The sequence below is a fragment of the Nicotiana tabacum genome, chromosome 24 (genome assembly GCF_000715075.1).
Source record: "Nicotiana tabacum cultivar K326 chromosome 24, ASM71507v2, whole genome shotgun sequence".
Lineage (NCBI taxonomy): Eukaryota > Viridiplantae > Streptophyta > Magnoliopsida > Solanales > Solanaceae > Nicotiana > Nicotiana tabacum.
Genome location: NC_134103.1, coordinates 104,857,021 through 104,882,854, shown reverse-complemented (window position 1 = coordinate 104,882,854; position 25,834 = coordinate 104,857,021). Strand labels below are relative to the sequence as shown.

Below are 25,834 nucleotides of genomic sequence, written 5' to 3'. Positions count from 1 at the left end.
AATAGGTGTGCCCTAAGCTTTGATCATGCTCATTGCCATCACGGATTGCAGCAATCTCATTTTCAATGGCTACAAGTACTTCTTTCTGCACTTTTTGGCCTGAAGTTCATTGCCTTGTTCAATGTTTCAACTTTCTTTTTCCAACATCAATGTATTCCATACAAAAATAAGGATAGGATTTAAAGGTAGAAAACAAGAGGGATACAGTGTATATGGTGGAAAATCATCTGGTCAAAATGTCAGAGAAAATAGAGCATGGACCTCATAGCATCAGCTTTTTCCTTAGGCTCTTATCCTTCTCACAGCAAGATTTGCATAAAACAATAACCTCTTTATGAAGCAAATCATCTAGTGCTCCAGAAACATATGAAATTTCATCCGAGATAGGGTCTAGACTAATTTCAATTCCTCCAAGAGACAAACATCATTAGCACCTAGATGGTATGCTTCGGCCTTCAGACACATTGAGAGAAGTAACACTGGTAAACGTCTCAAGTCTTTCTTTCCAAAATTTTAAAGCAAAACTGTTGAGAAATCAAGACATCAAGATGCCATTAGGGCAAGAGGGGGGTGCTCAGATGGTCAGTACCCCCACCTACAACCTCAGGGTCGTGGGTTCGAGTCACCAAAGGAGCAATAGCTCCAACAAAGTGGGATCAAAGGGGAGGGAGAAAAAAAAAGATGCCATTAGTAGGAGTTGATAGGATTCTCGTGCCATCATACCGGCACCGGTTGCTTCACCGCCTGCTCATCCAGCTAGAGGTAGGGGTCAGGCAGCTAGAGGTGGAGGTCAGGCCATTAGAGGTGGAGGTCAGACCGTTAGAGGTGGAGGCCAGCCTGTTAGAGGCTGTCCCAGGGATGCAGTTCAGAGTGGTGGGGCCCAGCCTCGATTTTATGCTTTTCCAGCTAGGCCTGAAGCCGAGTCATCTGATGCTGTGATCACAGATATTATTCCAGTTTTTCATAGAGATGCTTCAGTTCTATTTGATCTAGGATCTACTTATTCTTATGTATCCTCCTATTTTTCTTCATATTTGGTTGTGCCTTGTGATTCTCTGAGTGCCTCTGTGTGTGTATCTATACCGGTGGGAGACGCTGTTATAGTATATCATGTCTATCATTCGTATGTGGTTACTATTGGTAGTCTTGAGACTAGTGTGGATCTTCTACTTCTTGATATGGTAGATTTTAATGTCATCTTGGTTATGGATTGGCTATTACCTTATCATGCTATATTGGATTGTCATGACAAGATAGTGACCCTAGCCATGCCGGTGTTACCTCGGTTAGAGTGGAAGGGAACTCCTGGTCATTCTGCCAGCAGGGTTATTTCTTATATGAAAGCTCGGCGTATGGTCGAGAAAGGGTGTCTAGCCTATTTGGCTTATATTCGCGATCCCAGTCCGGATGTTCCTTCTATGGACTCAGTACCAGTTGTTCGTGAATTTCCAAAAGTATTTCCTGCAGATTTTCCTGGTATGCCACCCGACAGAGATATTAACTTCTGTATTGATTTAGCTCTGGGCACTCAACCCACTTCTATCCCACCATACCGTATGGCCCCGCCAGAGTTGAAATAATTGAAGGAGCAGTTACAAAACTTTCTTGATCAGGGATTCATTAGACCTAGTGTCTCGCCCTGGGTGTACCAGTATTATTTATAAAGAATAAAGATGGTTCAATGCGAATGTACATAGATTATCGGCGGTTGAACAAGGCTACTCTCAAGAACAAGTATCCACTGCCAAGAATTGATGACTTATTCGATCAGCTTCAGGGTGCCAAGGTGTTTTCAAAGATCGAATTGAGGTATGGTTACCATCAGTTGAAGATTAGGGCATCTGATGTCCCTAAGACAACTTTTCGAACTCGGTATGGGCATTACGAATTCCTAGTGATGTCTTTTGGGTTGACAAATGCCCCAACAACATTTATGGATATGATGAATCGAGTGTTCAAACCCTATTTTGATTCTTTTGTGGTTGTATTCATTGATGATATCTTGATTTACTCCAACAATCGAGAGGAGCATGAGCAGCATCTTCGGAGTGTGCTTCAGACTTTGAAGAATAATCAGTTATATGCCAAATTTTCAAAATGTGAATTTTGGTTAGACCCAGTTGCCTTTTTGGGGCATGTTATATCGGCAGAAGGCATAAAGGTGGATCCTATGAAGATTGAGGTTGTTCAAAATTGGCCTAGACCTACTTCAGTTACAGAGATCCGGAGTTTCTTCGGTTTGACATGTTATTATCGTCGGTTCTGTGATGACTAAAAATGTTATATTTAAATTTAATAATTAATTCTATGTTCTAAGACCTCAAAAAGTACTATTTATCATTTCTCGAAAAGCACTATTCTCGAAAAGCACTATTTATCATTTCTCGAAAAGCACTATTTATCTGGAAAGTTTTGATGTGAAAAATAGATTAAAATATGAATTAGAGCTTTAAAAACTCAACTGAGTTGACTTTGGTCAACATTTTGAGCAAACGGATTCGGATCAGTATTTTGACAGTTCCGGTAAGTCCGTATCATGAATTGGGACTTGGGAGTATGCCCGGAATCAAATTCCGAGGTCCCTAGCCCGAGATATGAAATTTTGATGAAAATAATTAAACGTTTAAGTTCAAATAGTGACCGGATGTCGAATTATGTGCAAATGACCCCGGAATAGAATTTTGATGATTCCAACAGCTCTGTATATTGATTTTGGACTTAGGAGCGTGATCGGAACTTTATTTGGAAGTCCGTAGTGGAATTAGGCTTGAAATGCCGAAAGTTGAATTTTTGGGAAGTTTGACCGAGGGGTTGACTTTTTGATATCGGGGTAAAAATCCGATTCTAAAAATTTGAGTACCTCTGTTATGTCATTTATGACTTGTGCGCAAAATTCGAGGTAAATCGGACATGATTTGGTAGGTTTCGGAGTCATTTGTAGAAATTAGAAATTTCAAAGTTCATTAGGCTTGAATCTATGTGTGATTCGTGTTTTAGTTGGATGTGATTTGACGCCTCGACTATGTTCGTATGATGTTTTAGGACTTGTTGGTACATTTGGTTGAGGTCCTGGGGGCCTCGGGCGAGTTTCGGATGGTTAACAGATCAAATTCGGACTTAGAAGAAATAACTGAAGTCTCTGCCCTCTGCTGCATTCGCACCTGCGAAAATTCTATCGCAGATGCGAGCTCGTAGAAGCGAGCCTGGCAAGCGCAGATGCGCAAATGGACTATGGGGCAATGGTCGCAGGTGCGAGGGAAATCCCGCACCTGCGTGAGCGCAGATGCGGAGGAAACGCGCAGAAGCGGCCTGCGCAGGAGCGCAACAGGCGCATAGATGCAGGCAAAGGCGCAGATGCGGGACGTTTTCTGCACATGCGGTTGGCGCAGAAGTGGCCAAGTTGCCGCAAATGCCAAAATCCCTGGACAGTACAAAAACATAGGGGTTCCGAGCTTTTGCCATTTTTGGGCATTTCAAGCTCGGGTTGGGCGTTTTTGAGCAAGGTTTTCACGGAAAAACTTGAGGTAAGTCCCTTGTGATCATTTCTACTCAATAATATTGAATTATCATCAAATAATCCGACTAGATTACATGTTTTTGAGGTGCAAATCGGGGGTTGGAACTTAGGGATTTGAAAATAAGATTTAAAGCTTTGAGGGTCGAGTTGGGGTCAGATTTTGATAAAATTGGTGTGGTTAGACTCGTGGTTGAATGGGCTTTCGAATTTTATAACTTTTGCCGAGTTTTGATACGTGGGCCCCACGGGCCATTTTTGAGTTAATTTTGGATTTTTATTAAAAAATATAGTATTTTCTTACAGAATTAATTCTATAATTTTTGTTGACTGTATCGAATTAATTATGACTAGATATGAGTCAACCGGAATCGAAAAATCGAGGAAAAAGCATACTACTTGGTCAAATTGGAGCAAGTCGAGGTAAGTGACTTGTCTAACCTTGTGTGTGGGAAATTTCCCCTAGGATTAGTATTAATTGTAATGTGATGAAAGCCGTGTACACGAGGTGACGAGTGTGTACACGGACTAAATGTGAAGGATTATGTTTTTAAATTGTGAAGATCACTGTTGCATATTAATTAATTTATTAAATCTTATTATATTTTTCATCATTGATTTGATTAGTATACTTTAAATTTGCTTGACCTTTTCCTACTAATTATTTTACCTGTTTAGTTGAAATTTGGTTCCTTTTATTCTGTGGATTATTTGAAATTGATTTTCTTAAATTTAAATATTATTAATATGAAATATTTGACATTTTAAATTTGGTATTGAAGCAACGTATTAAAGATTTTGAAATATTATTTTGCCGAATTATTTATTCCTGAATATTTGCGTAAGATTTTTGTACTCATTGTGATAGAGTCGTGAGCTCTTAATTGTGAAAAATATTATTGATGACTTATTTTGGCATGAGCCGTGAGCTTTTTATTTTGGAAAACATTGTTGTTGAATTATGTTGGCACGTTAAAGCATTTGAGCACTTGAGGTGCAAATTGTGATATATTGTAATATTTATACGCATGCGGTGGTATAAGGTTTGGGTATTGAAACGCATGCGGTGAGATAAGGGTGGCTTGATACGTGTGGCTAGTAGGGGGAACTACTAGAAGTCATGCGGTGTGATAAGGATGGCTAAAACGCGGGATGCTATTTCGGGAAAAATATTTTCTTTAAAATAAATTGGGAAGGCTCCCGCGGTGAGATAAGGAAATGAGATATTGTGAATTTATTTATGATTTGGGACTACGAGGCGGTACCTCGAGAGTGCCCTTGTTGATATTGATTTATGGACGCAATTGTCTTGATTATTTGTTGTGATTTTCTTAAAGTTGAAAGGAAATTCGGTTTTTATTTCCACGAGATATTATTTGAAATTCTGTTTTGTTTCCACAGGATATTATTTGCCATTATTTTTCTTAATTAAATGGTGACACACTACGTGATTCAATTCCAATGTCATTTTATTTTAATATATTGTTAAATATTTTACCATGCCATTATTATATTCCAGTAGAGCCTCACCTGACCTCATCACTACTCTACCGAGGTTACGCATGGCACTTACTGGGTACTGCTGTGGTGTACTCATACTACGCTTCTGCACATTTTTTTGTGCAGATCCAGGTAAATCTTACCAGTCTAGATGTCAGTGAGTTACCTGCGCACGGAGACTTCGAGGTATATCTGCCAGCGTCCGCAGACTCCGGAGTCCCCTTATATCATTTTATGTTGCTTCCTTATTTTTCTTTAGACCTTAATACATAGAAACATTGAGAATAAAATTTTAGAAGCTTGTGACTTATTGCTATCGGGTTTTGGGAGTTGTAATTATTTGAATTGCAGTTTATTTATTTCAGATATTTATGATTATTTCGCATTGATAGGCTTACCTAGTCTTAGAGACTAGGTGCCATCACGACCTCATACGCAGGAAATTTGGGGTCGTGACAGGTTCGTGGAAGGGTTTTCATCTATAGCAAGCCCATTGACCAAACTGACCCAGAAAGGTACCCCATTCAGATGGTCAGACGAGTGTGAGTTGAGCTTTCAGAAGCTCAAGACTGCTTTGACTACGACGCCAGTGTTGGCATTACCCACAGGTCCAGGATCTTATATGGTGTATTGTGATGCATCTCGCGTTGGGCTTGGTACAGTATTGATGCAAGATGGCAGGGTGATTGCATATGCGTCGCGACAGTTGAAAGTTTATGAGAAGAATTATCCTGTTCATGACTTAGAATTAACAACCATTGTTCACGCATTGAAGATTTGGAGGCATTACCTCTACGGTGTCTCGTGTGAGGTATTTACTAATCATCGTAGCCTTCAATATCTACTCAAACAAAAAGATCTTAACTTGGGGCAGAGAAGATAGTTGGAGTTGTTGAAAGATTATGATATCACCATTTTGTATCACCCCGAAAAGGCCAATGTGGTGGCCGATGCTTTGAGTAGAAAGGCAGTGAGTATGGGAAGCCTTGCTTATATTCCAGTTGGTGAGAGACCGTCAGCTGTAGATGTCCAGACTTTGGCTAATCAGTTTGTGAGGTTAGATGTTTCAGCACCTAATTGGGTTCTAGTTTTCACAGTTGCTCGGTCTTCTTTATATGAGCGCATCAGAGAGAGACAGTATGATGATCCTCATTTACTTGTCCTCAAGGGCACGGTGCGGCACGGTTATGCTAAATAGGTTGTTGTGGGGGAAGATGGAGTTCTGCGAATGCAGGGTCGTATTTGTGTGCCTAATATGGATGGGCTTTGTGAATTAATTCTAGAAGAAGCCCACAGTTCCAGGTATTCTATTCATTTAGGTGCCGTCAAAATGTATCAAGATTTGTGGCAACATTATTGATAGAGGTGGATGAAGAAGGATATAGTTGCATATGTAGCTCGGTGTCTGAATTGTCAGCAAGTCAAGTACGAGTATCAGAGACCTGGTGGTTTGCTTCAGAAGTTAGAAATTCCTGAGTGGAAGTGGGAGCGTGTCACTATGGATTTTTTTTGTTAGGCTCCCACAGACTCAGAGAAAAATTGATGCAGTTTGGGTCATTGTGGACAGGTTGATCAAGTCAGCACATTTCATTCCAGTGGCAGTTACCTATTCTTTAGAGCGGTTAGCTAAAATTTATATTCGTGACAATGTTCGCCTTCATGGTGTGCCCGTGTCTATTATTTCAGATCGAGGTACGCAGTTTACCTCACACTTCTGGAGAGTTGTACAATGTGAGTTAGGCATGCAGGTTGAGTTGAACACAGCATTTCATCCACAGACAGACGGACAGTCAGAGCGCACCATTCAAATATTAGAAGATATGCTTCGCGCTTGTGTTATAGACTTTGGAGGTTCTTGGGATCAGTTATTGCCACTTGAAAAGTTTGCCTATAATAATAGCTACCAATCGAGCATTCAGATGGCTCCATATGAAGCATTGTACGGGAGGCGATGCCCTTCGCTAGTTGGCTGGTTTGACCGGGAGATGCTCGGTTATTGGGTACCGATTTGGTAAAGGATGCCTTGGATAAGGTCAAAATTATTCAGGATCGACTTCGCACAGCTCAGACTAGGCAAAAGAGTTATGTAGACCGTAAGGTTCGTGATATTGTATTCATGGTTGGAGAAAGAGTATTGCTCCGGGTTTCACCTATGAAAGGTGTACTGAGGTTTGGAAATAAGGGCAAATTGAGCCCTAGGTATATTGGACCCTTTGAAATTATTGAAAGGGTGGGGTAAAGTAGCCTACAGACTTGCACTACCACCTAGTTTATTAGCAGTTCATCCGGTGTTTCATGTGTCTATGCTCCAGAAATATCGTGGTGATCCGTCCCATGTATTTAATTTCAGCTCAATCCAATTGGACAAAGATTTGACTTATGAAGAGGAGCTAGTAGTTATTCTAGCCCGGCAGGTCCGACAGTTGAGGTCTAAGAGTTATCCATCAGTTCGAGTGCGATGGAGAGGTCAACTGCTAGAAGCATCCACCTGGGAGTCCGAGTCGGACATGCGAAGTAAATATCCACACCTTTTCACCAGCTCAGGTACTTTTCTAATTCCGTTTGAGGACGAACGTTTGTTTTAGAGGTGGAGAATATGATGACCTAAAAGGTCATCTTTAAATTTAATAATTAATTATGTATTCAAAGACATCGATAAGAATTATTTATCATTCCTCGACTTGCGTGCGCAGTCCGTATAATTTTCCGAAAAGTTTTTATATGAAAAATTGATTAAAATGTGAAATAGAGTCTTAAAACTCAACTAAGTTGATTTTGGTCAATATTTTGAGCAAAGGGATCCGGATCAGTATTTTGACAATTCTGCTAGGTCGGTATCATGATTTGGGACTTGGGCCTATGCCTGAAATTAATTTTGAGGTCCCTAGGTCAAGTTATGACTATTTAACGGAAACTAGAAATTTAAAGGCTAAAGATTTTCAAATTTAATAACGGAGTTGACTTTTTGATATCGGGGATGGAATCCAATTCTGGAAATTTGAATAGCTCTGTTATGTCATTTATGACTTGTGTGCCAAATTTGAAGTCATTCCGGATTCATTTAACATATTTCGGCACAAGATTTGTAAATTGAAAACTTTGAAAACTTAAAAGTTCGAATCGGGGTATGAATTATAATTTCAGCGTTGTTTGACGTGATATGAGACCGCGACTAAGTCCGTATTATATTATGAAACTTGTTGGTATATTCGGACGGGGTCCCAAGTACCCCGAGTGTGATTCGAATCGAAATCGGAACAAGAATTGGACTTAAGCAAAATATGAAAGTTTGCTGCTTCTGGTGCCTTCGCTTCTGCTAAGTCTTGGCCGCAGAAGCGAGCTCGCAGAAGCGGATGGGCTGTCGCAGAAGCGCGACTGTAGATGCGGCCCACGCGTCATAGAAGCGGGAAAGGGGGAAGGGGCAGCCTTGTGCAGAAGCGGACTCCTCTTTGCAGAAGCGAGTCCGCAGATGCGAAAACGTTGGGCAGAATACATAAAATCAGTTTTTAGCCATTTTTACTCATTTTTGAGTTTTAAGTCTCGGATTTTGGCAATTCCAAAGGGTTTTTTCATGACTTTGAATTGGGTAAGTGTTCTATAACAAAAATTAATTATATTTCATAAATCGATGTCTATATTCATCATTTATTTCGGATTTCGATAGAATAAATTGGAATTATTGTAAAACTTTCCAAAAACGAAAAACTAAGATTTGAAGGTCCTTGACATCGAAATTTGGTAATTTGTTTATGGTTGGACTCGTCTCGGAACGGATGTTTGAATTTCGTAAGTTTTTCTGAGATTCGAGACGTAGGCCCCACTGATAAATTTTGAGATGAATTTCGGATTTTAATCCGGAAAATTAGTAAATTCATATGGAATTAATTCCTACGATTTGTATTGAGTATATTGAATTGTTTATGACTAGATTTGAGGATTTTGGACATGAATTCGCGAGGTAAAGATTTATTGGATTCTTGAACTTGGTTGCAAAGCGAGGTAAGTGTCGTGGTTAACCTTGACATGAGGGAATATAACCCCTGAATTATTTGCTATGTAAATTTCATGTACAACGATATATAGGCAAGGTGACGAGTGCCTATACTTTGTCAATTTAATTGTTTGCTTCATTATTTAAACATCTTAAATTATTTTAAGATACGAATTAATTGTTATAATAATTATTTCTCTCATATTCCTTGTCAAATATTAATTCTTGAATTCATGTAATAATTGTCACATGCTTATTTGATTTATCTTTCTTAATTGTTACATGACATTTAGCATATTAAATATTATACTGCCTATTTTCTCCCTGATTTTCACAATTAATTGCTACCCTTCATTGTTTGTTTCATAAATAAATTATAATTATTGTATGTCTTGATGCTTAATAGTTTCTCATCGAACATGGCATTTATTGGAGTATTTTTATTACATCTAACAGTTGTTAAAATATATGGAGGGATCGGGTTGCACGCCGCAACGAAAATAAAAATAAATATATTGCGGGATCGGATTGCACGCCGCAACAGAGTTGTTTAAAGTTTATATTGGGGGATCGGGTTGCACGCTGCAATAAATTTATTTAAAGTTTATATTGTTGGAGCGGGTTGCACGCCGCTACGGAAAATTATTGAGGAATTATATTGTTGGGGCGGGTTGCACGCCACAACAGAATTGATTGAAATGAATATATTGGAGGAACGGGTTGCACGCCGCAACATAATTAATAGAAATGAATATATTGGAGGATCGGATTGCACGCCGCAACAGAATTGAATGTGAATATATTGTGGGATCGGGTTACACGCCGCAACGAAAACTGGTTGAAATGATAATTGGTTATGACTGCCGAGTTGGCTTCAATTGTTGAAAAGAGATACCTGTTTTATTTCTATTATTGTTGTTATTACTATTATTGCGTACAGATTAATGTAAGTGACATGCCTTAGCCTCGTCACTACTTCGTCGAGGTTAGGCTCGGCACTTATCAGTACATGGGGTCGGTCGTACTGATACTACACTCTGCACTTCTTGTGCAGATTTTGGAGTTGGTCCCAACGGCGTACCATAGACTTGCTCGGATTTCAGCTACCCAGAGGAGACTTGAGGTATAACTGCACAACGTCCGCAGTTCTGAAGTCCCCGTCTACTTTATTTTAGCTATGTGTTTGCTTTCAGACAGCTTTATTTTATTCAGACCCTAATTTGTATCATTGTAGAAGCTCGTGCACTTGTGACTCCAGTTCTAAGATGGTATTTAGATATCGCGATTATTATGGATTATTTCAGATATTATTTTCGCATTTGTTTCCTTAGTATTAATTAATTTAAAATTTTGTTAAAATGGCTAATTATATTCTAACGTTCGCTTGCCTAGCAAGTGAAATGTTAGGCGCCGTCATGGTTCCGAAGGTGAGAATTTTGGATCGTGACATTACGTCTCATTCAATCGTTGCTACTTGATAGTAAGGAAATTAAATAATTCACATATATTTAACTTACTAGTAAGTGATAACCCGTGCTGCGCACGAGCCCAATAACATTATTCGGAGATTATTTTTTTAGTTTTTGGCATGGTATGACAACGTACCTACATAATTAGTAGAAAAAGCTATAGTTATAGATATTGATACTATGTAACCAATAAACGTATATCACAACATTAATGTGTATATCAAAATGTATCTGACAACTTTATTTTTCTTCTTTATGTATATCAAAATGTATATCAAAATTTTATTTCCTTCTTTGTATATCTAAAATATAATATGTATAGCTATTTAAAATTTATTGTTGTCTCTATATCAATATATATCACAACAAAAATAATTGTATTATTTGTATATCTAAGTGTATAATACATCAAATAATGTGTATACTAAAATATATCACATTTTATTTTTCTTCTTTGTAAGGCTGCGTACGATAGGCCTTTGTTGTCCACCCCTCCTCCCCCCGCGAATAGCGGGAGGTTAGTGCACCGGGGCTGTCCTTTTCTTTGTATATATCAAAAATTTATTTTTCTTCTTTTTGTATATCATAAATTTCTTTTCTCCAACAATTATATTTATTATTTTTATATTAAAACTTGCTCTAAACATGTTATATAAAAAAAATAGCTTCTTTATTCGTATATCAAAATTATTTACTCCCATAATTATATTTGTTATGTTTATATTTTAGAACTTGCTCTAAACCAATTATACATTAATATAGTGAACAAAAATATTTAAACAGAAGAGAATACGTATGCTGCTACTTAAACAAAAACTTTGATGGAAATGAAACTTAATTTCTAGGAACATGGCTGCAACCGCGAGAAGAGAGAAGAGAGATAGATGGTTCTAAATACTTTTTGCTATAATTAATAAAATTCATTTTGGTTATTAGGTGTTAATTTTTTTGGCCTTCTGTTGTCAAACTTAATGAAGGCTAAAAATTGTCAATTCTCTTATGCATTGTCATACCATGCCATTTTCTATTCTTTTTCTTCCTTTTTTTGTTCTATGAATTAAAAGAACTCATATTAGAATTCATGTTCAAACAATGGTAAAGTTAATTTTAATTTTGTTAGGTCCAATTTACCTGAAAAATTAAAATTGAAATGGAGTTTTCTTCATGATAATGTTGCATTAATTAGTATGAGTAAATGTTCAGCTTAACTTATTCATGTTAACAATAAATTCTTATTTAAGACATTACATTTTTACTTACAATGTAAAGTTATTTAAAATAGTCGTGCATAAGTTCTCAGGTAACACTATCTACGGTCTAAAATAAGTGTCATTTATAATTCTTGCACTCCCACTAAGAAAATCATTTAATATCAATAATATAAGAGTTACTTAACTTATTTTCCGTTATATCTTCTCAAACTACTCTTTATATATTCTCATAAAATTGAAATGGAGCTTTCTTCATAATAATGTTGCATTAATTAGCTAGCATGAGTAAATGTCCAGCTTAACTTATCCGTGTTAACAATATAAATTCATACTTATAACGTCATGATTTTTACTTACAATGTCAAGTTAATTAAATTAGGAATAAGCATATACTCTACCATCTAAAATCGGGTCAATGTCATTTAAATTTTTGCACACTCATTAAGAAAATCATTTAGTATCAATAATATAAGAGTTATTTAATAAATTTTTGTTGTATCTTTTCAAATTACTCTTTATATATTCTTATATTTTATAGATTATTTATTGGATTAAGGATAGATTTGAAAAACTATAATAAATTTGTTCTTGCTTTTTCAAACGAACATCGATCTGTTTTTGCCAAATTAATTAAGCTGAAATGACACTTATTCTCCACCAGAGAAGTTCATAGCTATTTGAATATGAATAAGGAAAATAATATCTTTAAGATTTGAACGTTTGATTATATTGGCTACATTCTTTCCCATTTTTCATTTATATCAATTTAAGCAAATATGGAACAAAATATATATTAATTAAAGGAGTACATACTCAAATAAAATAGCCATGCCAAATTTTTTAAGGTTTTGAGGAGTTTACACAATAGTTCTCGGGAAGCTCCTTTTTATCCGTTTACCAAATACTAATCCTTAATTTTATTTAATTTTTTGAAAACTTATCCAAACAATGGCAAGGAGTACAAAGCAGCGTCGGTATTACTCAAAATTTTGAAGTATAGGATACATTATTAATCAATTTTATTTTGATTTAATGATGCCTAAAATATAATCAAGAACTACTTTATGACTTTTCAATTGCCATTGAAGCAACGCTAGAAGTTAAGAACGTAAAATTGTACTAAATTTAAAAACAAAATAAAGAGACAATTGTATTTTTAATTTTATATACATTTATTTTCATAATTTGCTTAACTTGTTTTACAAAAAATAATTTTATATTCAAGAACTACGTTTGCTATAGAAAGACTACCATTAAATTAGCTGGTGTTAAATATCCCAGCAGAAACGATTAGTAGCAATCGTTTATTTTTATTCATTAAAATTTGACATTGCATTTCAATCATACGTCAAATGAACATGAATTTTTTTCCTACTTTAACAATGCTTTTTACTGAATATATATGCGGGTAATATTTTTGAAACCCAAACTGAACAGGTGGATTTTATTCATTTCCTAACAAATAAAATGTCGACTTTCAGAAATATAAATGAACCTTGATTAAGAAATTAATTTATTCTATTTAAAGAAAGTAAGTAATAGCGCTCTGAAAGTTCTAGGTAAACAATTATTGGTTCTATTTAGGTATATAGGCAAATTGAGTTTGAGTGTGAAATAAGGCTGTCCAACGGGACGGGCCGTCCTGTCCCGTCCCACTTAATTTTAAACGGGATGGGCCCATATTAAACGGGACTCGTCCCGTTTATCCCGTTCCGCCCGTCCCGCCCGTCCCGCCCCGTCCCGCGTCCCTTATTTTTTGAATTATAGCCGTTGGGCAACGGCTATAATTGCAAAAATAGCCGTTCCCAACGGCCAAAAAGGTCATATTTGGCCCCCACTCCCACCAAAACACCCCCTACCCCCCTCCCAAACTTTTAATATAATCCCTAAATTTATTAAATTACACTTTGACCCTATTTTCTACTATAAATACCCCCATCCTTCTTCATTTTTCCCACAAAAATAAATCATTCTCTCTCAAATCTCTTACATTCTATCTATATTATTCTATCGATTTTCTCGCAATCAAGTGATAAGTTTCAAGTATTTTGGCAAATTTTTGGAGCAACTTTCAAGCTTCAAATTAATTCGTCAAGTATTTGGAGCAATATTTTAGGCAATTTCTTCAAGTTTCAATGCTTAATCACGGTGCACTCGTTCCATCTCTTAATTTTAATATATATTTTTTGCGCATTATTTTAGTGCTTAATTTTTGTATTTACTTTAAGTGTTCTATTTTTGTATTTCATTTGTGTTTTTAATTTTTGTGTTCACCTTTTTAATTTAATTTCGTATTTAAATTATGACACCTAAAAATGTATTTGGCGTATTTAAAAAAATTAGTAAAGGTGAAAGTAGTAGTAATCTTAATCCTAGTCCTAATCCTAGTCATTCTCCTATAATTAAAAAATATATAGATGAAATGACTCATGTTAATGAAATTTTATTTTTTCAGCCCCCCGCATGTTATAATATTAATTTCGGAGAACAACTAGATCATGAAACTTTACAAAGATAATTTGGCAATGATATTTTTATTGAGGAGGAAGAAAATGAGGAAGAAGAGTTAGATGAAACACCCACTAGTCCCGCAGCACAAGCTCCAACTCAAAGTCAATCTCGGAGCTTTAACCCCTGTACCACATGTAAGGGGTAAGTCTAAGGGTGAACGTCCCAAAACATCACTTATATGGAAACTTTTTAAACATGATAAAGTCAATCAACGTGCTACATGTGAAATATGTAAGCAACAATTTGCGCACACCAAAAGTGGTGGGACGGGGGGTTTATCTAGGCACTTAGGTAGGGACCACAAAGATTTATGGATACAAGATAAAATAGAAGCCGGACAAATACCGGATCCTAGCACCGGTACTATCACTCCTAGTAGATCTGGCGGGGGTTCTAATATTTTACAACAACAACTTGACCCTGCTTCTGGTACTATTTTACGCCCCTATAACAAAGATAGAGATCGTGAGAACTTAGCAAAAATGGTGGATGTCTGTGGCTTACCTTTTACTTTTCCTTCTCACCCTGCTTTTTAACTTGGTTATAAAAGATGGTATTAATTTATTTTCTGATGCTTGTAGTAAAGTACAACATGCTTGCGGCTATATTTTTCGTGCTAATAAAGCGAGTAGAATCCGTGAATTTGCTCAACAATGTGCTAGTGCTAACCTTCCATATAGAAAAGTTCCAAAAGATGTTTGTACTAGGTGTAATTCTACTTATGAAATGCTTAAAGTTGCTTATGATTATCGGGTGCCTATACAAAAGGTATTTAATATGCATAATGGTATCCCCGCTGATCAAATTGTTGATTCTGATTGGGATCAGATCAAAGAGCTTACTAAATTTTTAGAAAAAATTTATTATGCAACAAAATAATTTTCTGGTATATATTATCCTACTATTACACAAATATTATGGTATATTTGTGAAATTTCTATTGTATTTGGTAAGTATAAAACTAATCCAACTTATGCACCGGCCATTAATGAAATGATTGCAAAATTTTAAAAGTTTTTTTTTCTATTCCCCAAGTTTATTTAATTTCTACTATACTTAACCCATCTTTAAAATTAAGAGGTGTAAAGGGACTTGTTCGTAAAATTTATGAGAATTTAGCAATTCAAGAAAATGAACAACCATCTCTCGAAGAATGCCAAGCTTATATATATACTTATGTTAGATCAATGTTTGATAAATATAAATCTATGGAAACAAGAGGTGGTGAAACTGTTCCTTCTACTTCTAAGTCTAGAGTAGAAGTTCTATGGGAAGATATGGATGATATAACAGGTTTTGATTCCTCTATTGATGATGAACTTGATTCTTATCTTAATCAAGGATTGAAAAGTATTAAAAACGAAGAAGGCAACGAACAACTTTTGGCATGGTGGAGGGAGCGTGGGAAGGCTTTTCCAACACCTTCAATAATGGCCCGAGATATCCATGCTATTCAAGCATCATTAGTAGCATCGGAGAGTGCTTTTAGCGCGGTAAGATTTTAAATCGGAGATCATAAACATTCATTAGCAGAGGACAGCCTAGAGATTTCCGTATCATTCAGAGATTGGATTAATTCAGAAAGAAGAAATCTTGGCTTTTAACCACTAGGAAAGAAGAAGAATACAATGAGATACTTAGCATTGGGAGCGATGACGGCATGGAACTCATGGAACATCAATCAACATTGCCAATTCCAGAACAATGTCCGAGAGAAATTATAGATAAGTTACAACGAAGTTATATAGGAGCTTACAAATATTAGTATGATAATTTGTAATTATCTACTAAGAGGCCTAGTTCAAACAGAACCCTTCCTAGAAGGTGGCTGCGTAGATTAGGTGCTCTTCAAAAGAATTATATTTGTATGTGAGATTTGAAAGTTCTATTAATAAAATAAAAGGCTCTAAGCGTTGAATTCTTTTTATGAATTGTCTTACACTCTTACTTAGTTACTTTATGGCTTGAAATTATATTAAATAAATTATAACTCTATTGTAAATTTATAATTACTAGAATATTTCATTACAAGTCTTTTGTTTTAATATTTTATAATTCTTTACTTAGTTTCCTAATTTCTGTTTAATTTTTAAATTGATTAAATAAGTCAAAAAACTAGATGTTGCAAACTTTAAAAACTTAGTCATTGTCAAAAGAATATCTGTTGCCAAACTCAATGCTTAAATAATTTTTTTTTTAAAATGGCACTTAAGGCCCGTGAACCCGTCTCGTCCCGTCCCGTCCCGTCCCATCCTGTTTGTTAGCAATACGGGATGGGCCTATCGTTTCGTCCCGTTTGTCTCGTCCCGGCCCGGCTAAATATCGTACTGTCCCGTTCCGTCCCTTCCCGTCCCGTCCCGTTGGACAGCCATACTGAAATACGGGAATGTAGTGGGCCAGCATGGTCAGATAAGTGATAACCTCAAAAGAAAAGTGGGCCCACTGGTGTAATGATGTAATAAAGTTGCAATAACTCATCTCAAACCAGAAGGGTACATTAGTCAACATACATTATATATATATATATATATATATGAAGCCTTTAGGTACAACAACAGCGAAGCATATATATTACAAACTACCAAACATACCCTCGTGATGAAAGACATGTTGACCGAGAGCTCTGTGCTATTCCCTCTTATAAGAAGTATATATATATATATAGGAATGTATCAAAAGTATTTTTTTAATTCAAAAAATTTTGTGCAGAATCAAATAACGTTACATAAAATGAGACAAATAGAATTATATTTATCGTACTTTCTTAAGTTACATGCATGATCTTAAAATAGATAATTAAGATAAATTTTAAAACACTTAAAAGCTTTTTACAAAATATTATTCCACTCCTTTCTAGTAATTCTCTATAGTACATTGGAATTATATTCCAATCCTACACAGGTAGATTTGAATGAATAATCTAAAAAATATGGTAAGTTACCAATCTGCTATAACGATTAAGTGTCGTACGTAATGAACCTTCGTTTTCTACTGATAGTGACTTTCCTCAGAAAAAGAAAAGAAACTAATTGACATTAATGCCGGCATTTCTAAGTTTATCCTATGATGGGGATACATATATAACAAGACATGTATGGTTTCAAGGTAGGAGCTGGAAAATGCCAATCCTATTATTACGAGATGTGCTTAACTTCTTGTGTATAATTTTGTCATTAAGGACCCAAACAAGTTATTTTTTCGGTATAATCTGATATTAACATATTTCACCGGCACTTGAAAATAACTATTTATTTTTTTACCATCAAAGGTTGTGATGAGATGATACACACTCATTCATTCTTAATCAGATATTTCCAAAGTTCAATCAGACAAAATAAAAAATCGCAATTGATATGGAGCTAATGCTTTGTCCTAAGACTTTTGAGTTCGAAAACGGGTACATAACACGTGATTGGGAAGAAAAAATCTAACTAAACAAATCTTGAAATCCAAAAATATCGACGCCTATCTTGAAAAGTTAGTTTGAAATTGAATGAAGTTGTTTATAATTAGAAAGAAATGAATCAATTCTTAAATGAAATTGCCCATTCCTTTTCAAGAACGTGTACAATCTATGTCAATTGTCAAACTCCTCAACTAATTATCACATACTTTTAAATAATATTGGGGCCAGCTCAAACTTAAGGTGCGAATATTGCAACTCTTATATAAATTTTTTGAAGGTAATGAATTGCTCAATCCTACAAAATTACTAAAAGAACCAAAGCTAGCTTGACCAAAAAGAAAAAAAAACCTCCAACCCGCAATGAATTTACTTGAATATTCCCCTCTTCTATTGATAATTTTTGGTTTCACTTATTTTATTGTATGGTACCTCCGACATAGATGGACAAAAACATCGTCAGAACCAACAAATTGGCCATTCATTCGGATGTTACCTGCAGTTATTATGAATCTTCATCGTATCCATGAATATATGACTGAGGTTCTTATAGATGTTGGCGGCACTTATGAGTTCGAAGGTCCTATGTTTGCCAACTTGGACATGTTCGTTACTTGTGATTCTGCAAATATTCATCATATATTTAGTAAAAATTTCTCAAACTATCCAAAGGGACCCGAATTTCGTAAGATATTTGATATCTTGGGAAATGGGATCTTTAATGTTGATCATGAATTATGGGAGATTCATAGGAAAACCACCTTGTCCATAATGAGCCATGCAAAGTTTCAAACTTTGTTAGAGAGGAATTTGCGGGACACTGTCGAAAAAGGGCTTCGACCAATTCTTGATGCTTTTGCTGAACAAGACAAAACATTAGATTTACAAGACGTTTTGCAAAGGTTCACTTTTGATTCTATCACCAAGTTGTTACTTGATCATGATCCGAGAAGCTTGTCCATTGACTTACCTTATTTGCCATATGAAAAGGCATTTGGCGATGCTCTTGATGCTCTTTTACACCGACATATAACGCCAGAAAATTGTTGGAAATTGCAAAAATGGCTTCAAATTGGTAAAGAGAAGAAGCTCACTCAAGCATGGGAGTCTTTTGATCAGTTCATATATCCTTGCATTTCACAAAAGCTAGAGGAGTTGATGAAGAAAACCATCAAAGATGAGGAAAGTTTTACATTTTTAACTGCCTATATTAGAATGTACAATCTATGGAACAAAGGAGATTTGGGTACTTTACAAAAATTTCTCAGGGACACTTTCTTGAATTTAATGTTTGCTGGGAGAGACACAACAGGTGCAGCTCTCACTTGGTTTTTCTGGCTCTTGGCTAAAAATCCCTTAGTCGAGACAAAGATTAGAGAAGAGATTCAGCAACAACTGCATCTGAAAAAAGATGAAAACCTCAAGTTTTTCAACAAAGAAGAAACACGAAAATTGGTCTATCTACATGCTGCCTTTTGTGAAACTCTTAGGTTCTTTCCATCAGTTTCCTTAGAGCACAAAGTCCCACTTGAACATGACATCCTTCCTAGCGGTCACCGTGTTACTCCAAAAACGAGAATGATTATACCATTCTATTCAATGGGGAGAATGGAGACTATATGGGGGAAAGATTGCTTAGAATTCAAACCTGAGAGATGGATCTCAGAACGAGGAGGGATTAAACATGAGCCATCTTTCAAATTTCCAGCGTTTAATGCGGGTCCAAGAACTTGTATAGGAAAAGAAATGGCATTTGTTCAGATGAAAATAGTGGCAGCCATCATCCTATACAATTATGATATCCAATTAGTGGAAGCTCAAAATAGCTCTCCCACTACTTCTATTATCATGCAAATGAAACATGGTCTGATGGTTAGGGTCGTCAAGAGGGCATAGCACATATATGCATGTGTTGGAATACTTATGAAGATGTGTTTTGCTTGATGGAATCAATCAACCACTTCAGTTGAATCATATTTTAGCTCTTTTAGAAAATCCAAATAATGTTGTTTTCTTTCTTTAATGATCTTCTTTGAGGTTTTTTTTTTATCCAGCAATATGATTGAAGTTTGTTTAGCCTAAAATATGCCCACGTTTAAGCTACAAGAACGGCAGAGGAGTACCAATCTTTTGTTTTAGTCAAACGTCTCAAGGTATAAAATCTTGTCTTGATTTTATAGTCATCTAGTTTTGGAAAGATGACCAATTAACTTGCTAAATTTATATACAGATTGAATTCTTTGACGCAGAGAAAGCAATATCTTCTTCTTCTTTTTCTGTGGTCCATATGATATTTACAGTTCCTAAAATTAGACTTATCACGAGCTAAACTCTACAAACTAGGATGTCTCGTGAAAACATTTTTTAAACTCAATTTATATGCTTAAGGAATTATTATTCCTTCTTTTTTGGTATTCATTAGGCAGGTGGGATTTGGGAAAGCTAAATTGAAGAGGATATATATTTATGTTACACTTTAATACCTCTCTACTCTTAAAGGGCAAAAAACTTGAAGTAGACAAAGTTATGAAACTTGCTTTATCATGGACTTCTGCCTACATTGTATAATTTCTTAATTTTTTAAATGATTTATGTGAAGGCAGTCAGGTGATTTTGAAAGTAACCTCTAGTGATGTACTTCTTTTATATAATTTTAGATATGTATATTTTATTAAAGAGAAACTTCTCTTTTATTTTTTAGGACTCTTTTTGGACTGTGAGGAGTACAAGTTCGTGACACTTTAATTTAGTCGATTTATTTTTAAAAAAAGGGTAAAATTTGCCTGTCTACTATTTGAAAAGACATAGCTGTCCCTAACGTTATAAAAATGGTCCAAAATTGTCCCTCGTCCGTTAATCATCTTCAAGAAAAATATGGATTTGTGGGTGCTGAGATTAAAATTGCAGAGGGACAATAGAGTTTGACGCAAGGGAGTTATTGTTTTATGTGGAAATTACGTTTTTGTTTTTATTTTAGAGAAATCGAAGATGAATAAATGGGTTATGGTGAGTTGCTGAAAAATGGTGGAGGTGCTGATGATTCTGAATAGGGTAAGAAGACGAATAAAGGGGAAGAGAACTATTTGGGCACTACTAAAAAAAGGGAAAAATCGACCGTCAAAACAGACCGATCTTGATCGGTAATTGGCAAAAATCGACCGAAAATTGGCCGATTCGTGGCGGTCGGTAATCGTAAGGTCGGTAGAGCTAACCGACTAACTTTGGTCGGTATTTTCCGACCTATTTCGGTCGGTCAATTAAATTCCAAAAAAGAAAAAATTGCCAAAAAAACCGACGGTATTTTAATTATGTAATTAAAATCTTCACTATCTGAAAATTGAGTCGGGGTCTGTACTGTGGTAGGATACTATTCTACCACTAGATCATTGGTGCATTTGTTTTAAGACAATCTTTTATTTTATTTATATTCTTTAATTGCATTTTTGTGCGAAAATAACTCACCGATGTTCGATTTTATTCAAAAATAAAATTACCGACCGAATTCGATTGGTTATCGTGATTTGATCATCATTAGGTGGTGAAAAAGCACGCCTTATGACGAAGGGGGGGTATTACGCCCGATCAAGACAACAATCTGCCCTCTAATAGAGGGTGCTATGGAAGAAATTAGGCACTGAACTAAGGTTTAGTAGTGCTTAAAATGACCATAAGAATTAAGCGACCGATTTCGGTCCGTTTTTCTAATATTAATTTTAATTTATTTTAAATAAAAAACTGACCAAAGTTGGTCGGTTTATTGAAAATTTTAGTTTCGCGGGACGCAAAAATAGTTTTCCGCATTTTTGCGCCAAAGAAAACTGACCAGAGTTGGTCGGTTTTGTAAAAAAAAAGAATTTTTTTTTAAAAAAAAACCGACCGTCTTCAGTCGGTTTTTCGGCCAACCAAAATCGGTCGGTCAATCGTGGTCGGTTTTTCCGAATTTTTAGTAGTGGGGGAAAGGGTGGCAGCCACATGAGATGGTATTAGCCATGATGGAGGAGATTATGTTAGGATATAATAGATATGCCTTAGATTCAGTCTCATATTTGATGATTTGAACATATTTTTATGAACGTTATTTGATATAAAAATATATGGCATCTGATATTCTTTTATCATTATTATTATTAATTATTTGATTAACTTGATAAGGTCCTTGATTAAATTTTGAGACTTGACATTGTGAAGGAGATCATGATAATGAGAGTGGAGTTTCTTAAAATTTAATCTAAATTTGTTCTTGATCAAAGAATTATTAATTTGGACATTAGTAATCTGGTTAAATCAATATTTATGTGATCGTCTTTATTGGATAAAGATTAGTTGATCTCATTAACTAAATCACATAGATAGATGCATATAGAGATATGATCATTGAACCGACGTATTGGATAATTCCTAATGGTTAGAAATACCATAAATTGTCAATAGGATATTCTTTTGAAAAATGTGATGTAAGAGTTTCCTTTGACCTGAGACCGTTATAGTAATTAACAAGTCATTTATTGTGCTTTGATACTAGACACATATGGCCCTAGGGCGATAATAGAAAGGATATTGGGTACGATTAAATACTTGTAGAATTAGTGATTGATCAAGATGGAATCTGTCAACTCTTGCTAATGAGTTTAAGCTCCATGTTGTCATGAATTATAAACGACCAAATTAAGACATTGGCCAGGGCAATTAAATGAAAGAAGAAAAGAGTTTCTTATATTTGACATGAACACATAGTTGATCGCCTATTAGGATTTGACAGTTAAACCATATCCTAAGTGTCACGACCCAAAATCCATTAAAGATCGTGATGGCGCCGGACACCGCTGTCAGGCAAGCCAAAAATAAATATTGATTTGGTTCTCATTTTAATATTTTTGAAATCATATTTCCTTCAATTAAATAGTAAAATATGAAATTTATAGAGTAATTAATAATATTTTTAACAATTCAATACAGAGCAACCCATAATCACCCCAAACCTCAGTGTTACAAGTGCATGAGCATCAACTAGGAACGTAAAAATAAAATATAACATCTGTCCGGAATACAAAATTGGACAGGAGAAATATAAATACTCTAAAGGAGACTCTACCGGATGTAGGTCGTAATATGGAATGCAGCTCACGTAAGTCCCCGCATGCATACATGCCTATGCTCTCACAAGACCGCTAGTCACATATGTACCTACATAAAAATATGCAGCAAGTGTAGTATGAGTACGTAATCAACGTGTACCTAGTAAGTATCTAGCCTAACCCCGGAGGAGTAGTGACGAGGGATCGACATCGACACTTACTAGTGGTCCAATAATATCATGTACAATGAAGATGTAAGTAAATATGAGGTAGAGTAAATAAATAAGATAAACAAGAATAAATCACGTGGTACAAATACCCCTTTTTACGAGGAACTCGGGATCTTCATTAGAAATTCTCTCCTTAACGGGAGATATATATATATATATATATATATATATATATATATATATATATATATATATATATATATATAGTGGATCTCATCAGATAAGTTGTCATAACTCAAATAGGGAAAACTCACAAATACATTGGCTTCTCGCTAAAGATTACGCATGATTCCATGAGGATATGATATAGGAAATGCCGAGGCGTACGACCCAATCCAACATAAAATTTAAACTGTGCATTGAAAAGGGTCGAACGGCGCGAACTATAGATGCATCTATTAAACTGCCGAGGCGAACGACCTGCTCCCATGAGAGTGTGGTACATAAATCCTGCCGAGGCGAATGGCCCAATTCCATTAGAATAAGAAGTACATAATCCTGCCGAGGAGAACAGCTCGATCCCATTAGAATAAGAAGCTTTGACGGGTCCTTGAACCCACTCACGAATAAACGTGTGAGTCGTAATTTCTTTTACAAAAGAAAAACTTTCAACGAAACATGTATTTCACGGAAGCATTTCGTAAGAGGAGTAAAATTATTCGGTGACAAATTATGAACTCGTGGAGTCTCTACAATAGCAAGTCTAGTCTTGTAACGACCCGGTCGGTCGTTTTGAGAATTTAAGTCTCGTCCAGCGGCATAAGGCCCTGAGCAGCTTCGTATTATGTGCTTTGACTTGCGTGCGTGGTTGAATTCAATTATCGCGTGATTCAAAGTGATTTGGGACACTTAGTCCCTAAATAAGAACTTAAGTCTTAGAATTTGGACCGTAGTCGGAACTGTGTGAAGACGGGTCCGGAATAGAATTTTATCGACTCTGTTAGCTCCATTGAGTGATTTTAAGCTTAGGAGCGCGTCCAGAATGTGTTTTGGACGTCTGTAGTAGATTTAGGCTTGAATTGGCGAAAGTTAGATTTTCGGTGATTTTGGCCGATAGTGGAAATTTTGATATCGAGCTTGGAATGGATTTCCGAAAGTGGCTGTAGGTTTGTAGCGTCATTTGTGACATGTGTGAAATATTTGAGGTCATTCGGACGTGGTTTGATAGGTTTCGGCATCGGTTGTAGGAATTTAAAGTTTCAAGTTCTTTAAGTTTGAATTGGAAGGTGATTAGTGATTTTAGCATTAGTTGATGTGATTTTGAGGGCTCGACTAAGTTTGTATGGTGTTTTAGGAATGGTTAGTATGTTTGGTTGAGGTCCCGGGGGGGGGGGGGGGGGGGGGGGAGGATGAGTTTCGAGTGCTTAACGGATCAAAAGTTGGATTTGTGTTGCTACCGAAGTCTTCAGGCATCTGTCATTTTCGCACCTGCGGTGGAGAGACCGCAGGTACGTGATCGCACATGCGGGGAGGCAAGTGCAAAAGCGGAAAAATGAAAGAGTGCCAGGGTTCGCACGTGCGAGGTGAATTTCGCATCTGCGATGCCCGCAGATGCGTTAGGGTCACGCAGGCGCGGAGGATATCGCAGAAGCGGACAATAGTCCGCAGGCGCACACTCGCAGGTGCGGCCCTTTTTCCGCAGAAGCGGACCCAGCCCTCTTAAGTCATTTCCGCACCTGCGAAGGAAATTCCGCAGGTGTGGCATCGCAGGTGCGACCCAAGATCCGCAGATATGGAATAACTGGGCAGAAAAGGGGCAGATTCGAGGGTTTGAAGTTCACTTCACAAATTTGATTGAGAGCTCGGTAGAAGGTGGAATTTGGAGATATTTTCGGAGGAAGTTTTTGGGTAATGATTCTTAACTCCCTTATGGTTATATTCCACTAATCTATGCTAGAATTCATCATTTAAATTCGTATTTGGGGTGAAAAATTGAGAAAAGTTCTTAGGCGGAATTTTGGGGTTTTGATCGAGATTTTGGTGTCGGATTTTAGTAAATTCGATATGGTTATACTCGTGAGTGAATGAGCTTTCATATTTTATGACTTTTACCTGATTTCAAGACGTGGGCCCGTGTCAACTTTATAGGCCGAATTTCGGATTTTTTGTTAAAGTATTGATTTAATTAATTAGATGAGTCTATTATTCGACTTAATCAAAGATTTTACCTCTTCTTCGTGGTGCTATATTTTTCATAACTGCTTATCTTTAATTGAAATCATTATTTTCTCATCCTATAATTATTTAGTCTTAATTGGAGTTATGATTATCTTCCGCTGCTTATCCTTACTTGAATTGTTGAATTTTCCTCGTAATTGCTCAATCTCAAAAGGAGTTTAGATAACCTATATCTTAGTTGACTTGCCATTATTTGGATCTATTTGACTCGTGTTGGCTTCTTATTGTTGACTTGAATATTGTGGAGTTGTTGCTATATTTTTGTTTTGTTTTCCCTTTTTAAGTTGTTCTCCTTGTGCCTAGCATTCTTTACTGTGGTTATTCCTTGTGAATGAGTTCTATTGTTTTTGTGATTTAAATTCTTGAGTTGATTTGCTCGTCGTACCTTGCATTTCTGTCATTGTTGCTTTTGTACTCGTTGTAGTGATGTACGAGGTTTCTGTCGTATTATAGTTGTTATCTCTGTTGTTTGCGCTGCATATATGAATTGGGACTACAGATGTATTCCGGAAGATCCCCAGCACTACATATTTAAATTGGGACTACAGATGTATTCCAGGAGATCCCCCAGCACTGCATATTTATTTTGGGACCACAGACGTATTCCGGTAGATCCCTCGGTACTGCATATTTAAATTGGGACTACGGATGTATTCCGGGAGATCTCCCAGCACTGCATATTTAAATTGGGACTACGGACGTATTCCGGGAGATCTCTCTATCTTGCATAATTAATTCGGGACGACGGAACG

At 36.2% G+C, this 25,834-nt stretch overlaps 1 protein-coding gene across 1 annotated transcript; it reads left to right on the top strand.

Moving 5' to 3' along the window:
- The first annotated feature begins 17,851 nt into the window (after nucleotides 1–17,851).
- Nucleotides 17,852–19,683, top strand: LOC142178584 (alkane hydroxylase MAH1-like). The gene has a single exon (XM_075248429.1). It carries the CDS (start codon nucleotides 17,963–17,965, stop codon nucleotides 19,493–19,495), a length of 1,533 nt encoding a protein of 510 aa, XP_075104530.1. The 5' UTR covers nucleotides 17,852–17,962; the 3' UTR covers nucleotides 19,496–19,683.
- Nucleotides 19,684–25,834: the final 6,151 nt, after the last annotated feature.